This window comes from Corapipo altera, unplaced genomic scaffold (genome assembly GCF_003945725.1).
Source record: "Corapipo altera isolate COAL_440 unplaced genomic scaffold, ASM394572v1 300, whole genome shotgun sequence".
In the NCBI taxonomy this organism is placed as follows: Eukaryota; Metazoa; Chordata; class Aves; order Passeriformes; family Pipridae; genus Corapipo; species Corapipo altera.
In genome coordinates this window covers 23747-38200 of record NW_020885067.1, presented here as the reverse complement: position 1 = coordinate 38200, position 14454 = coordinate 23747, and the positions used below count along the sequence as shown (strand labels likewise).

Sequence of the window (14454 nt, the reverse complement as noted above, 5' to 3'; positions counted from 1 at the left end):
GGAGGGACAGGGAGAGGGGATGGCCTGGCTGGTGCTCACGCAGCCCCAGGATCATCTCCCATGTCTGTTGTCTCAGTGCATTTCCACTGAGGTCAGTGAGTCTCAGGAGTGATATTAATTACTGATGAGATCTGTGTAGTGTGCAGAGCCCCAGAATAAGACTTTATTTTAAGGCAACAGTGGAGCCAGTGAGTTGTTGTAGGGAGGTGCTTTGCAGCTGAGTAATGGAAAATCAAATTTTGGTTCAGAATTTGACTCAGAAGTACTGTGAGTGATACTTTCTTTGGCCTGTCTATGAGGCACACAGCACAAATTATTTATTAGTTGGTTTTACCTTTAGCTGAAAGCAGGTTTCACCCAGGTGATGCAGCTCCGAGCTGAGTGTGGAACGGGGAGGTGTTGGGGTCATATTCTGGGTTTTCACCACGTGCCTGTGACACTTCTCAGCTGGATGAATGCCTGACGTAGGTGTGCTCCCAAAGTCCCCATGCCTTTTAAAAACTGATGGAAGTTGCATGTTGCTGTGTGCCTCTCCTGACTGAAGGAGTGCAGAGGATAAACAGGGAGCAGCATCAATCCCCCGGGGGAATCCAGTCCAACTGCTCTTGCAGAGCTGCAGTAACTCTAGAGTTTGTGAACATCTCTCATGTGACAAGGAATCTGCCTTCCCAGTTTGCCTTCAGGACAGGGACATTACACATTGTCTAGTTTAAAATACAAGGAAAGAGATGCCTCTGGCAGAAGGTCACACGAGTGATCCATGACAATAACTGCTTAATGCCCAGCTCACACTTCACCGTTTCCTTCTAAAGTCTTCTGCTCTGCTCTCGGGTCTGTTGCTAATTTAAACAAGCTAATTTAGATCAGGATGTGCTTCTGCTTCATACCCCAGTTTAGACATCCATGTCTGTGGCTTTCTTCTCAGCAACTGCTCTCGCCATCCATCAGAACTCCCCATGTGAGTGCCATGTGATGTAATATTTGCCTGAAACACGAGAGGAGGTGTCTGGAGGAAAGCCAGGTGCCATGGGCAGGGAAGGGGTGGCAGAGGGATGCTGTTGGATGTGTGCATTTCCCACTCAGCCCTTCCAGTCGTTCTCCTGCCCAGTTTGTGCTGGTTCAGAACCGTGCTGGGATGTGCTCTGAGAGGACACCTTGATTGGCAGCTCTGTCTCAACTTGGCTGCGAGTGAGGAAGGGCAAACTGTGCCAGTGAAGGGAGCAGTGTCAAGGTCTGTCCTTTCCCTTGTGAACTGTGAATAATGCAGTGATTTGTCCTTTTTCCCAGGAGAACCCCCGACCTGTTTGTGGTGATCCCAGAAAGCTGAGCAGGGCACCATGACCAGCCCCCAGCCAGGTGAGAGAACAGACACAGCTCTGGGAACTCCCTGTGATACCCTGGGAATGACCCCAGCTTGCTTGGCTGCTCTGGGGTATCTGTCTGGTCTGGGGGTGTCTGTCCCCCCTCCTCAAGGAGGGACACCAGGCACTGACCCCTCGGGTGCTGCTGACCTTGGCAAGAGGGCCTTTGTCCTGCCAGGTTTGGAAGTGTTATTTGGGACAATGATGCAAAGCTTTCCCCTGTCCCAGCCACCCCTAGAGCTGGGACCCGAGGGGGCCCTGCATTGGGATCTTCCTTGCAGATTTTCCCACTTGGCCACTGGTTTTCCAAAGCCAAGACCTCAATGCTCCAGCCTCGGGACACACCTCAGAGCCCGTGGGACTGGAACGGGTGGGATCTTCATAGTCCAAGAGGAGCTGGGCAGGAGCAGCTGCTTCTCTGCAGGCTGAGAGATTGTTCCTGAAGGAAAAATGTTATGCTAATTAAGTGTATTTTTTCTTGCCTTTCTAGTAAAAGCCTTCAAGAAATCTGCTATCCCAGGGGTTCTCATCACCCAGTTTGTGAATGATGTTCCAGAAGGATGCAGTACACCTGACTTTGAGAGGAAACCTCTCACCCTGACCCTGCAGGAAGGTGAGATTCTTGAAAGACAGGCAAAGCCACAGACCTGGAGGCTTGACTCCACCTCTCACCAGCATGGAACAATTATCGTAATTAAATCAAACTAGTTTCTAAAGTGGTTTGGCATGACTAGAAAAAAAGTGTTGTGTGGCCAAAGTCTTTGTTACACTGGTGAAAATTCCATCAGTGCTGACAGAGGACTCCTTGCATGTGCAAGACCAAAATCTGGCTCCTAAAGTGGGCAAAAAATCCTGTGAATTCTGCAGGAAGCTCTCAAAGTAAGTATTTTGCAGCAAAAGATGAAGCACATTGAAAAATTTGGGGTTTTGTTTGGGTTTTTTTTCCTGTTGAACTAACTTGTATTATGAGTGTTCAGCACTAAAATTAACTGCTTTTTAAAGCAAGATATTCTACCTGCAGGTGCTGTTTTGGCTACAGCAGCTTTCCCATGCCTAAAGGGGCTCCAAGAGGGCTGGATAAGGCTTGGAGTGACAGGACAAGAGGCAAAGGCTTCCCACTGCCAGAGGGCAGGGTTAGGGGGGATACTGGGGAGGAATTCTCCCCTGTGAAGGTGGGGAGGCCCTGGCACAGGTTGCCCAGAGAAGCTGTGGCTGCCCCATCCCTGGAAGGGTCCAAGGCTGGGCTGGATGGGGCATGGAGTAACCTGGGAGAGTGGGAGGTGTCTCTGCCCATGGCAGGGGGTGGAATGGGATGAGCTTTGAGGTCCCAAACCATTCCGTGGTTCTATGATGATTCCATTTATTGTTTAAGGAGCAACATGGATCTTGCACAGGGAAAGCAGCTGATGAGTCAAGACCAAACATCAATGAAAAGCCTCCCAGTGGTCTCTGCACTTGCAGAGACTCATATATATATATATATAATATATAATATATTTCTATTTGGAGTGGAATGGCCTTAGGAGATCCTGTAGCTCCTCTTTCCTCCCAATACTGACCTGTGGATTCAGTGTTTCTCACCCATCTGTTGATTTTCACGAGCCATTGAGGTTTTATGAAGGAACACAGTGGCCTCTAGTGGAACCTCCCCTCTCCTCCTCCTCCACCTTCAAGTTTCAGGAATGAACCAAGGCCCCTGACTAAATTTTCACCTGTCTGAATTTTCACCAGTCTGAATTTTCACCTGTCTGAATTTTCCCAGTTATTTCATTTGCAGCAGGTTTCTCATGGTTCCTGTACAGAATGTTTGTGCATTCAGGTTGGTCACTGTAACCTGAATTCTGTGCAGAGCCACCAGGAGTGTCTTTATTTACATCATCATCCCCCCATTGTGTTCAGTGCATGTGGGAGCTGATTCCCTTGGCTGTGCAGCTGTGACCTGTGGCAGATGACCAGCAAAAGTGCAGCCAAAATGGCTAAAATGTGACATGGGGACAGTAAATTGGAATCAGGCTTTAACAATAGTGCTCTGTTCTCAAAGGTTGGAAAACGCCTTTTGATAAGAATCTGTTGTTCCATAAAAGAAGTCGTTGGTGGTGGTGACTGCAGAAGGGTGTGGGAAACATTGCAAGGCTTTCTGGGGAGAATTTTTAACAGTATTGGGCACCTGAAGACCAAAACTATTGGACAAGAAAGACAACAACCATTTCTGTCCGGAGCTTCGTCCTTGGATAACTCACCTCCACTTCTATTCCACTTCACCACGAGTCACTTCTCTGACTCATTGTTTCCCAGTGTTTCCCATGTTTTTGAAGCCTTTTGGAAGCAGAGGTCTGTAGCAGGCAGTGGGAAAGCTGTTGGAGGTGTCTGTGCACTCAGAAAACCCAGGTTTGAGGGGAGCAGGGGTGAAGGAGCCGAAGCCCATCCCCTCCTCCCTTCCCTGCCTTTTCACAGAGCAGAGCCTGGGGTGGTTGGGGTGCAGGGTGGTGCCAGGTCAGACAAGGCTCTGTATCCTGAAAGAATGGAGAAGCACTGGGATTTTATAGGGAATATATGTTTGAAGAGAATAGATTGGGGCGTTTCCCAGCTGTCAGGCAGTGGCACAAGCTGCCAAAAGCAGGTCAAGGCTGAACTCGCTGCAGGGCTGCAGAGATAGTCAGAGATGTCAGCAGCCACATCTGGCAGGGTAATACCACATTTTAAAGGCCTTTTATGATTGAATACAGGCAAACCCTGAATTACTGATGTGCAAAATAAAAGCCATCATTATTTTTGAAGAATGTTTCTGCCCAAAACAACAGATGGTGGCTCACTCTGGAGATCAGTCTGTTGATAACACAAGGGGCCTGGTATGAGAGTTCAAGACTGTTCATGTTCAAGACTGTCTTAACTAATTTCTTGCCTCTTTTCAAAGGTAAAAATGCCATTTTCAGAGCTGTGGTCAAAGGTGTCCCAACCCCAGAGGTGAAATGGTCACGTACACGAAAAGGGATGGATGATCCTGCTAAGTATGAAATGTCCTTCAATAGTGCTACAAATGAATTCATTCTGCAGGTAAAGATCAAATATTCCAGAAAAGACTTGTGGAACTTGAGAGAGAAATGAGAAGGAAAAACCTGCAATGGGCTGAGGGGCAGAGGAGGAGCAGGGACTGAACTCTGCTCTGGGGGGACCAGGGACAGCAGCCAGGGAATGGCTGGAGCTTTGTCAGGACAGGGTCAGGTTGGATCTCAGGCAAAGGTTCTTCCCCCAGAGGGTGGTTGGGCACTGCCCAGGCTCCCCAGGGCAGTGGGCACAGCCCCAAGGCTGCCAGAGCTCCAGGAGGGTTTGGACAATGCTCTGAGGGACAGGATGGGATTGTTGGGGATGGTCCTGTGCAGGACTGGGGATTGGATTCAGTGATCCCTGTGGGGCCCTTCCAGCCCAGGATATTCTGTGATTCTACATGTCCCCAGCTCTGAGATAACACAAAGATAAGCAAACAAAGCTTTTAAGAGCCCTTCTGGGAACAGAAGAGAGCTCTGAGCTGCCTTTGAGCGGCTGCTTTGTGACGGCTGACAGTGTGAACTGACCCCCAGTGCTGGGAGTGAGCAATTCCCGTGTTCCCCTTTTGCAGATCAACCAGCTGGTGATGGATGACAGTGATTTGTACCGGTGCTGTGCTGTCAATGAGTACGGGGAAGCTTCCTGCTCCGTGGGCCTCAGGATCATCCAAGGTGGGGCTGACAGGGCTCCGAAGGTCCCAAACAGTCCTTGGCTGCCCCGGGGTGGGTGCCCCGGGCTCTGTCTGAGCATCCTCGGGGTGAAGGTCTCTTATTCCCTCCCCGAGGACTGGAGGTCTGGTGGTGGCTCCGTGGCACTGTGAGCTTTGAGGCAAGGGAGAAGGAATTGTGGTCACGGCACTGGATGCAAACCTGCCCCTCTGGGTTTGACTGGGCTCGACCCTTCCTTTGTGTTGCTGAACAAATCAGTCCTTTGGGAGGGGTCCATCCCACTTCAGCTGTGGTCCCCTGCTTCCCTTTAGAGTCAGTGGGGAGAAATGGGCATTTTGTGGGTCAAATACAACTGATGTTCTTGGAATCTGTTTGAGCAGAAGCTGGGCTGTGTTGGAAGTGTCCTCTAAAGCAAGTTTAGAGGGCACGTCTCTGCAGTTGGCCACTTCCACCATGGCTCCCCACCTCCAAAACAAGGTGTTAATGTTTCCTCCCCTTGCTTAAACCACCAAAATTCATGGGGCAGAAACATTCTCCTCCTCTGTGTGGAGCATCCAGTCAGCACAGAGTCCATTGCAATGGAAATATCACATTTATAGATGGAGATTCCTGGGAGCCAATGTCACACTGACAAAGAAATCCAAACTGGGTTTTCCCCTTACACTGGGGACAGATACTGGTTTCATGGTTCATTGGTTTACTGCTGTTTGTTCATCTCATGGCTTGTTTTCCTTCTGTTTTCTCTTATAAACTATCAGTTGGCTTTAAGAGGAAAGCAAAATATGTTCCCGTTCATGCTGCTGATGGTAAGAGAAAGAGATATATATTATATTATATTGTATTATATATTATATCATATTATATCATATTATATCATATTATATTATATTGTATTATATATTATGTTATATTGTGTTGTGTTATATTATATTATAATATTATATTATATTGTATTATATTATAGAGGAGGCATAGTTAATAATATTCTGCCACATTATTACTATCCTAAATCTGTAAAGACTAAAGTAAGAAAAAGATTAATGAATCTCTGGTGTTCTCTCATCTCTGCTTGCTCTTTACCTTTGGGTAAAAAGTGATGATGTTAAACCTGGCTTTGAGCTGCTCTAATTAGTGATTGCAGAATCATTAGTGCTAGAGAAGGATTTTGGGATGTCAAATACAGCTGGATCAAACATGTTCATATGGAAAATAGTGGGTTACTGGAGGAAAGCCCCTGAGGGAGCAAATGAACATTTTTGGCACTCAAAGGACGAGTCTGGCAGTGAGAACTGACTCCAAGTTTCACGACAGTTTGCAAAGTGTGACACAAATCTCCAGAGCCCAGCAGGGAGGGCTGTTGTCAGGGGTTGGTTTGCATCATCTTTGGGGATGGATTTTACAGTGCTGGGTGTCTGAAGGTTTGTTGTTTCCCCCCACCCCTCTAACAGAGCTGAAGAAGACACTCCAGGACTCCAAGAAGCTGCTGAGGAAGAGGTGAGTCTCCACAGTGAGGGCCACTGTCACACTTCTGGAAGCTTGTTGGTGACAGGGGACAGCTTCACAGACCTGCAGGGCAACACCTCTTGTTTCCAAAGTTGTGGTGAGACCTCCCTGTGGAGAGACACCCAGGACAGCTCTGCCTGTGAGGCTGAGATAACACAAGGCACCAACCTCCTTTGGGAGGAATGTCCCTCTGCAGATTCTGACTGGAAAGATGTTCCTCTGCTCTCCTGTGTTCAACTCACGAGTAACTTCCTGGCCAAGGGGCAAATCTTCATGTCCTGGTGGCTCTGGATGATCAGGGTGAACCCTGGCTCCCTGGCAGTGTAAATGGCACAACCCCTTCCCTTCCCAGCTGGGAACCTCCCAGGATTGCCTGCTGGGAATGATCTCTGGCCTGTGCAGAACTCTGGTTCCAAACTGTGCCAGTGACTCTGCTGATAATGGAACAGTGTCAACAGTTGTTCCCTGTCATCACTTAATTCATGGTGTAGATACAGGAAACTTCTTCTGGAAGAGCCCCCTTCTTTCCTGCCTGCACCTCCAGGGCCCAGTGAACCACAGAAATGATGGAGAGAGATGAAAGAGAATCAAGTATAGAAAAAAACCCGAAATGTTTTGTTGTCTGTCAAAATGTCTAGATTTTTCTTTTTTCCTCCCCCTGGTTCCAAGGGTTGTAGCACCAAAACCCAAACCCCTGGACAAAGAGGCCGTGTGGCAGCTGCTGCTCCATGCAGACAGGAGAGACTACGAGAAAATCTGCATTAAATATGGAATTGTCGACTTCCGTGGGATGCTGAGGAAGCTGCAGGAGCTGAGGAAGGACACAGAGAGTGAACAAGATGAGGTAAAATAAACTGAAACCACTGATTTTTAACAAACAACAGAGTCCTCGGTAGCTCCTGGCAACAGGCTAAATCTTCCTAAATTGCTTTGTAGATGAAAATCTTACTGGATGAGAGAGTGATTTATGACAATGTTTAAAGAAGTCTCATTTTACTCCTGCAGATGAAAATGCTGATGACTCTTTTGAAATTCAGTTCATAGATTTTAGGAGACACTGACCACAGAGGGGTTCAGCTGCCTCTGATGAGAATTTGGACCCCAAACTGAAAAGTTGTATGCTCAAGAGTCAAAACTGGTCTTGACATACAGGGGCATGTAGAAACCTGCATGGACAGTGTGTGAATGATCAAGAGGCAGCACGTAAAATACAATTTGTGTGCAGGAGGAAACTGTGGAAGTTCACAAAAACATCTTCTGCACACATAACCTTAGAGGTAGCTCTTTATCTGCAGATAAACAGTAGATTTCACATGAATTCAACAGCTTAGGAACTTCTGTCACAGCAGCTTTACCATTTACGAGGTTCTTTGATTTTCCTTTGCAGTTAATTCACAGTATCAAAAACTTGGAACACATCAAAGTCAACAAGGAGGGAAACGCCTCGTTCAGCCTGGAGATGGAGCTGAAAAACAAAAACAGCAACGTGTATCTGCTCAAGGTGAGGGGCAGAGGGGCTGGGCAGCAGCAGCTCAGGGCAGGAGGGGCAGCTGGTCAGAGCAGCCACTGGAGTCTCCTGCAGAAAATGCTTCATCTGCTGAGCAGTGGGGAGAGCAAATCAAGTTATCTGTCCTTGGCAGAGCCCTGGGTTAGGGAGGAGTGTTGGTGTGACCAGTCTCTGGGGGTGAACATCCCCTGGGGTTTGTAAATCCAAGCACAGGGCACACAGTCAGTCACTGACATCCTTGGCAAGAGCTCTGCCAGTGAGAAGAGGTTCATAGAACAGCTGGAGTTGGAAGGGACCTTTAAAAGGCCAACTAGTCCAACCCCCTGCCATGGGCAGGGACACCTTCCACTATCCCACTATCCCAACCTGACCTTGGACACTTCGAGGGATGGGGCAGCCACAGCTTCTCTGGGCAACCTGTGCCAGGGCCTCCCCACCCTCACTGTAAAAATCTGCTTTCTTATATCTGATCTAAATTGACCCTCCTTTGGTTTAAAACCATCACCCCTTGTCCTAACAGAGTCTTTCAGGCTGCAGAAATCCTGCAGTTTCATATAAATTTTATTCCCTTTCTAAAGTTATTCCACTATAACTCCCTTCAGTGAAAGGAAATGTTGAGGCAGTAAAATCTCCCATTTAGATGTGTAGTTCCTCCAATGTGATCCCCGGGTGCTCAGGGCTGTGGATGGGTCTCTGGAAGTTAAATTCCAGTTGAACTGTGGTTAGTGGCTCTAACACAGGGGAAATCAGGATTCATTGGAGACATTGGACTAACCATGAACTTCTGAATCAAAGGTATGACATGAAGTCTCTGAGCCACAGTGTGGAGAATGTAACCCAGTCGTGTTCCAGAAAGGGAACTCTCCTGCTTCTCCACTTGAGAGGATGCTGAAATCTGAGCAAAGAAAGCACTTTGTCTTTGCAGTTACTGTGCCTGTGCATTAGTTAAGCCTCAAACCCTTATGTGGGCCAGCAGAGAGCTGCTGTTCTGCCCAGTTTGAGGGTCTGGTGCTCTGTTCTGTGCAGGACTTTATGCACAGATGTTGCACAAGCAACGAGCCCTGACCACTGTCAGCAGGAGTGGACTGGAGACTTCTCTGCAGTTACTCATTTGTATCAACGAGGGGATTGTAGCACCAGTTTGCCCTGATTTGTGCTCTGCTCTGGGCTGGCCTCACATGGAATATTGTGGCAGTTATGGTCACAACAATGTGAGGAAGATATGAAACCAATAGAGAGTGTCCAAAGGAGGCAATGAAGGTGGAGAAGGGCCTTGATTTGAAGCCATGGGAGGACACTGAGGGCACTTGGTGTGTTCAACTGGATCAGAGGAGACTGAGGGGAGACCTCACTGCAGTTCCAACTGCCTGGGCAGGGGCAGAGGGGCAGGGACTGAGCTCTGCTCTGGGGGACCGGGGACAGCAGCCAGGTAATGGCTGGAGCTGTGTCAGGGCAGGCTCAGGTTGGATCTCAGGCAAAGGTTCTTCCCCCAGAGGCTGGTTGGGCACTGCCCAGGCTCCCCAGGGCAGTGGGCACAGCCCCAAGGCTGCCAGAGCTCCAGGAGGGTTTGGCTGATCCTCTGGGGCACAGGGGATGACTCTTGGGGCTGGGCCTGTGCAGGGCTGAGGGTTGGACTGGATGGTCCTTGTGGGTCCCTCCCAGCTCAGCATATCCTGGGATTCTGTGAGTCTCTGGCCCCAGCTGAGCTCTGCCTGTGTGGGAACACTCCTCCTCTCCCCAGGACGGGCAGCGGCTCCGCTACGGGACGGGGGACGAGTACAGGAAGCACTGCCTGAGGAGGATTGGGAGCAGGTACCACTTCATCATCAACGACGTGCAGCCAGAGGATGCGGGCGTGTACCAAGTCAGGGTGGAGGACGTCCCTGTTTTCTCCACTGAGCTGGATGCTGAAGGTGTGTGATGTACAACTATAACAAAAGGTTATTTTTTTTGCTTGAAAATTTTATCTAGGAGCAAATGCAAAGCTCAGCAGTAACTCCTGACAGCTACAGAGGACTGACTGGCTTGGTGTTGCCAAATAAGGGCTCCCTGTATGGCAGAGGTGAAAAAGAGCAGGAGGGTGATTATGTGATTTAGGTGCTGCATTTGCAGTCCAAAGGACTAAGTCTAGGTTCAAGTACCAGTTTGGCTCTGACTTGTGGATGACAGTGAGCACATTCCTCAACTTCCCCATGCTACAATTTCCTTCTGTAAGCTCAGAATAATAATAACTCAATCCAAGCATTGTGCTGCAGTAATACATTGATGACTACAAACTGTCAGCACATCAATGACGTGTGGGATAAATGTCTCAGAAGACAATGACACAAAAATCCACTTTCCTGCTGGTCCATCCTGCAGAATTGGTTGCAGGATCACATCTCAGTGTTCCCTTTTTTCCATTAAATCAACACTCATAGGCACCACAACCCTCTGTTCTTCCTTCCCTGAGCTGCAACAAGCTTTTTCTGGGAGGACAGAATGAGCCTTTCCATAGTGAAACAAAGGCCAGGCCTGAAAGAGTTAACTGAGATATCTGGGCCTGCTAAGAAAAGCCCCCCCAGCCCTTGTTCTGCTGCTCAGAGCTGTTCTGTTCTGTTCACTGGACCTAAACCCAGAACAATGCCAGAAATGGTGTACAATGAACCTGGTGGTAATAAATTAGGGTAAGGTGGACATTTGAATAGGAGAAAAAGGCTTGCAGCCTTTCTGCAAGCTTCAGTAGTTAGGACAAGACCCATGGAAAGGTGAGAAGGTCAGAGTGAGAAAGGTGAGAAGACGACCCCCAGCTTGAGGCCAAAGGCTGGATGTACCCCTGAAATTCAGTGCCAAGAGAAGCACCTCCCTAAGCTCTGCCTGGACTCTGCCTGTCATGAATATGTATAGATAGATGTAATCATATGAATATACCAGTAATCACATGTGTAAAACCGTATAAAGCCCTTGATTTTGAGCGAGTCTGTGCAGGGCCGCCTGCCTCGCTCCCAGCGTTACTTTGCAATTGTTGCCTAAAGAAAACTCAGGGAGGAAAAAAACTCTGAGGCAACTTAATATGGAGGTAAGGTAAGAAAAGGGTTTAAAGGTACCTCTGGGGCAGAGAGGTTACAAGACCAGCAGCTCTGATCCAGTGTTACAATTTTATAACACTGTCTGTCCAATCCCGGATTTTATCCACCCCCAGCCTTCACCCCCATCCACCCCCAGCCTGCCCCTTGGGAATTGAGTCTGGGGTCTTTTTAAGACCCTTTTCTTCATCACCTTGGTCTTCCTGGGAGTATGGAGGGCACACGGTCACACAGTTCTTGACTGTACCTTGCAGCTCAGGCCAGGGATTAGATGTTCTTAAACAGAAGAGGCCTACCTTGAAGGGAAGTCTAAATATTCTAATGGAATTTAGGGGGGGGTAATTGATGTGGGGAGCATGGAATGGGGTAAGAGGGTTGGGGAATGTATATCTACTGTGCTAAAGGTAAGGGTAAGGGAATAAATGCAGCTGGTTCTAAGACCTACATTTACTACAGAACTACTTCTAAAACTTATAAAAATTAGAAAAATCAAAAAGACCCTGAGGCATCACAGTAGATACCTCGCTGCTCCAAGGATGCAAGGTCTCTGAGCAGTCCTTCCCGCCGAGTTTTTCGGCACCGATAGCTCTGGTTTCCCCCTCGCAGCCATCCCCGCCCGGTTCCAGCAGCCGCTCAGCGACGTGCGCTGCCCCGAGGAGGGCGATGCCGTGTTCCGCTGCGTCCTGCGCACCCCCTGCCACCAGCCCGCCTGGCTGCACAAGACTCACACCCTGCAGCCCGGCCCGAGGCACCACATCTCCGTGTCGCCCGACGGCCTCACCCACCAGCTCATCATCAAGAACGTGGAGCCCTCGGACAGCGGGATGTACACGCTGGAGGCGGGGCAGGGCTCCTCCAGCGCCTGGCTGCTCGTGGAGTGTGAGTGCCGGGGGTGGGTCTGGGGGGTGGGACACAGGAACGTTCCTCTCGCTGCCTCATTGTCCAGGGAGATGTTTCCATGCTGAGAAATCAATTGTTGAGCCTCTGGTTCCTCAGTCACGGATGATAGAGTTGGGGGTGTTCAGGCTCTGGGGTGACTTTAGAGCCCCTTCCAGGGCCTAGAGGGGCTCCAGGAGAGCTGGGGAGGGACTGGGGACAAGGGATGGAGGGACAGGACAAGGGGAGGTGGCTTCATTGTGACAGAGGGCAGGGTTGGATGGGATATTGGGAAGGAATTCCTCCCTGTGAGGGTGGGGAGGCCCTGGCACAGGTTGCCCAGAGAAGCTGTGGCTGCTCCTGGATCACTGGAAGTGTCCAAGGCCAGGTTGGAGCAACCTGGGATAGTGGGAGGTGTCCCTGCCTGTGGCAGGGGGTGGGACTGGATGGGCTTTAAGGTCCCTTCCAACCCAAACCGTTCTGGGATTCTGTGATTCTAAATTCTATTTGGGAAAATGAAGGTCTGGTTAGACCCCCTTTCCTCTTCAAATGAGACCAATTTTTCTCTTTTTAATTAATCCTGACAAATCCTCTTGGCTTATTGCTGTACAGCTACAATGTTCTCTGTTATCAAAAACTGCTCCATATCTCACCGTGTGTTTTTGAGGAAGCTGTCACTGGGACCACACTACAGCAGGCATGGGGTCAGGGAGAAGGCAAAAGGAACTAATGAGTTCCAGATACAATCTAAGCCCCTCTAAATCAGACCTGTCATGATGGAAATTTGTTTTTCTGTCAGTTTTGTCTTGTTTATTTGTTTGTTATAACAACCATGTTTCCACTGAAAAAAGTTGTGTTTTAAATAAAAATAATTGTCTCTAATTAACTTTTCGTTGTCTGAATGTGACACTGAAAAAATTCAGGATTTGAAATGAATTTAAATTTATTTAAATGTATTATGTGTCTGTATCCTAAAATTAAATTATAAAATTGCTTACACATTTTCTTTGGCCACTAATGCAGTAGGTGACCTATTGATCATCTGTTCTTTGTCCCCCCTCCCTTTTTCTGTAAATTCTGTCTGCTCCAATCAAACAATGCAACTTCAACGCAGATGCCAAAGGGAAGAAGAGGCAGGATGAGGAAGGAATTGAAAAAATCGAAAGGGAGACATCTGAGTGGCTGAAGGAAACGATGGCAGACAACGAAAGGGCGAGGAAACTTCGGCGCCAGGAACGTGCCGGGGATGAAGGTCATGCCATGGACACCGGTGTGGAAAAAAAGGGCTGGTACAGGAAGGGTCAAGGCAGCAGCCAGGACAGAGGCCAAGGCAGCAGCCAAGGCCACTCCATGGATACTGATGATGGAAGCCACATATTTTTGGGAAAAGAGGGGCTCCGCAAAACACACATAAACGGAGGGATGGGGCCTGGGCAGTTTTCTGGAGCAGATCTAGATGGAGACTCAGTGACAAATGATGGCAGCATCTTTGGATTAAAAGGCTTAGGAGGCAAAGGTGGATTAAGGCCTGTGCACGGCAAGGACTCTGTGCCAGGCAGGGAAGGTCCTGGAGATGGAGCAGGAGGAGCAGGGGGACGGGATTCCGTGGCTGGCAGAGGCGAGGGTGTGCTGGGTGCTGGTCACATGGGCGTGGATGGTGGAGAAGGTTTGGGCTCTCAGTATGACAAGGATGGGAATTTAGGTGATCCCAGCTCCAGAGCTGGCTTTGGGGGTGTTGGGAGGTTTGGTGCCACTGATGGAAGTTCTGTGCCAGACGGGCTCGGTCCTGGTTCAGCCAGGGTGGGAGATGGTGTGGGGGATCTGTTCAGCAGGGCTGGCCCAGGGGCTGCAGCGTGGGGGAGTGCTGCAGGGGCTGCAGGAGGAATGGGGTCCCACCATGGCAAGGGTGGTGATCTGACTGTGGGTGACATGAACGGAGCAGGGATAAACAGACAGGGACAAACAGGGGCTCCCTATGGCAAGGACGGCTTGGCATCTCATGCCAGTGCTCAGTTGGGTCAGGGGGGCAGGTCTGGCTCGCTGCATGGCCCAGGTGGCCTTCCAAGTGGAGATGGGGCTCTACCTGGTGCAGGTGGCAGTTCTGTAGGAGAAATGGAGGCTTTCTATGGTCCAGATGGTCGGCCACTTGGAGCAGGGGCTGGTGGTGCTGGTGGTTCAGGTGCAGGGGGATTTGGGGCTCCCTATGGGAAGGATGGTGTCCCAGCTGGGGCTGGGGTTGGTGGTGCTGGTGTTGGAGGTGCTGGTGCAGGGGGATTTGGGGCTCCCTATGGAAAGGATGGCATCCCTGCTGGAGCTGGGGTTGGTGGGGCTGGTGCAGGGGGATTTGGGGCTCCCTATGGAAAGGATGGCATCCCTGCTGGAGCTGGGGTCAGTGGTGTAGCTGGTGCAGGGGGATTTGGGGCTCCCTA

At 49.5% G+C, this 14454-nt stretch overlaps 1 protein-coding gene across 1 annotated transcript in view; it reads left to right on the top strand.

The window, feature by feature from the left end:
* LOC113959865 (immunoglobulin-like and fibronectin type III domain-containing protein 1) overlaps positions 1–14454 on the top strand; it is a 40471-nt gene that overhangs the window by 9469 nt on the left and 16548 nt on the right. Inside the window, exons 3-13 of the mRNA XM_027669149.1 lie at positions 1288–1356; positions 1852–1974; positions 4276–4415; positions 4978–5077; positions 5833–5880; positions 6523–6568; positions 7247–7421; positions 7965–8078; positions 9826–9997; positions 11756–12028; positions 13140–14280. Coding sequence (XP_027524950.1) covers positions 1338–1356; positions 1852–1974; positions 4276–4415; positions 4978–5077; positions 5833–5880; positions 6523–6568; positions 7247–7421; positions 7965–8078; positions 9826–9997; positions 11756–12028; positions 13140–14280 — 2351 coding nt within the window. The 5' untranslated portion in view covers positions 1288–1337. The remainder of the gene's footprint in view (positions 1–1287; positions 1357–1851; positions 1975–4275; positions 4416–4977; positions 5078–5832; positions 5881–6522; positions 6569–7246; positions 7422–7964; positions 8079–9825; positions 9998–11755; positions 12029–13139; positions 14281–14454) is intronic.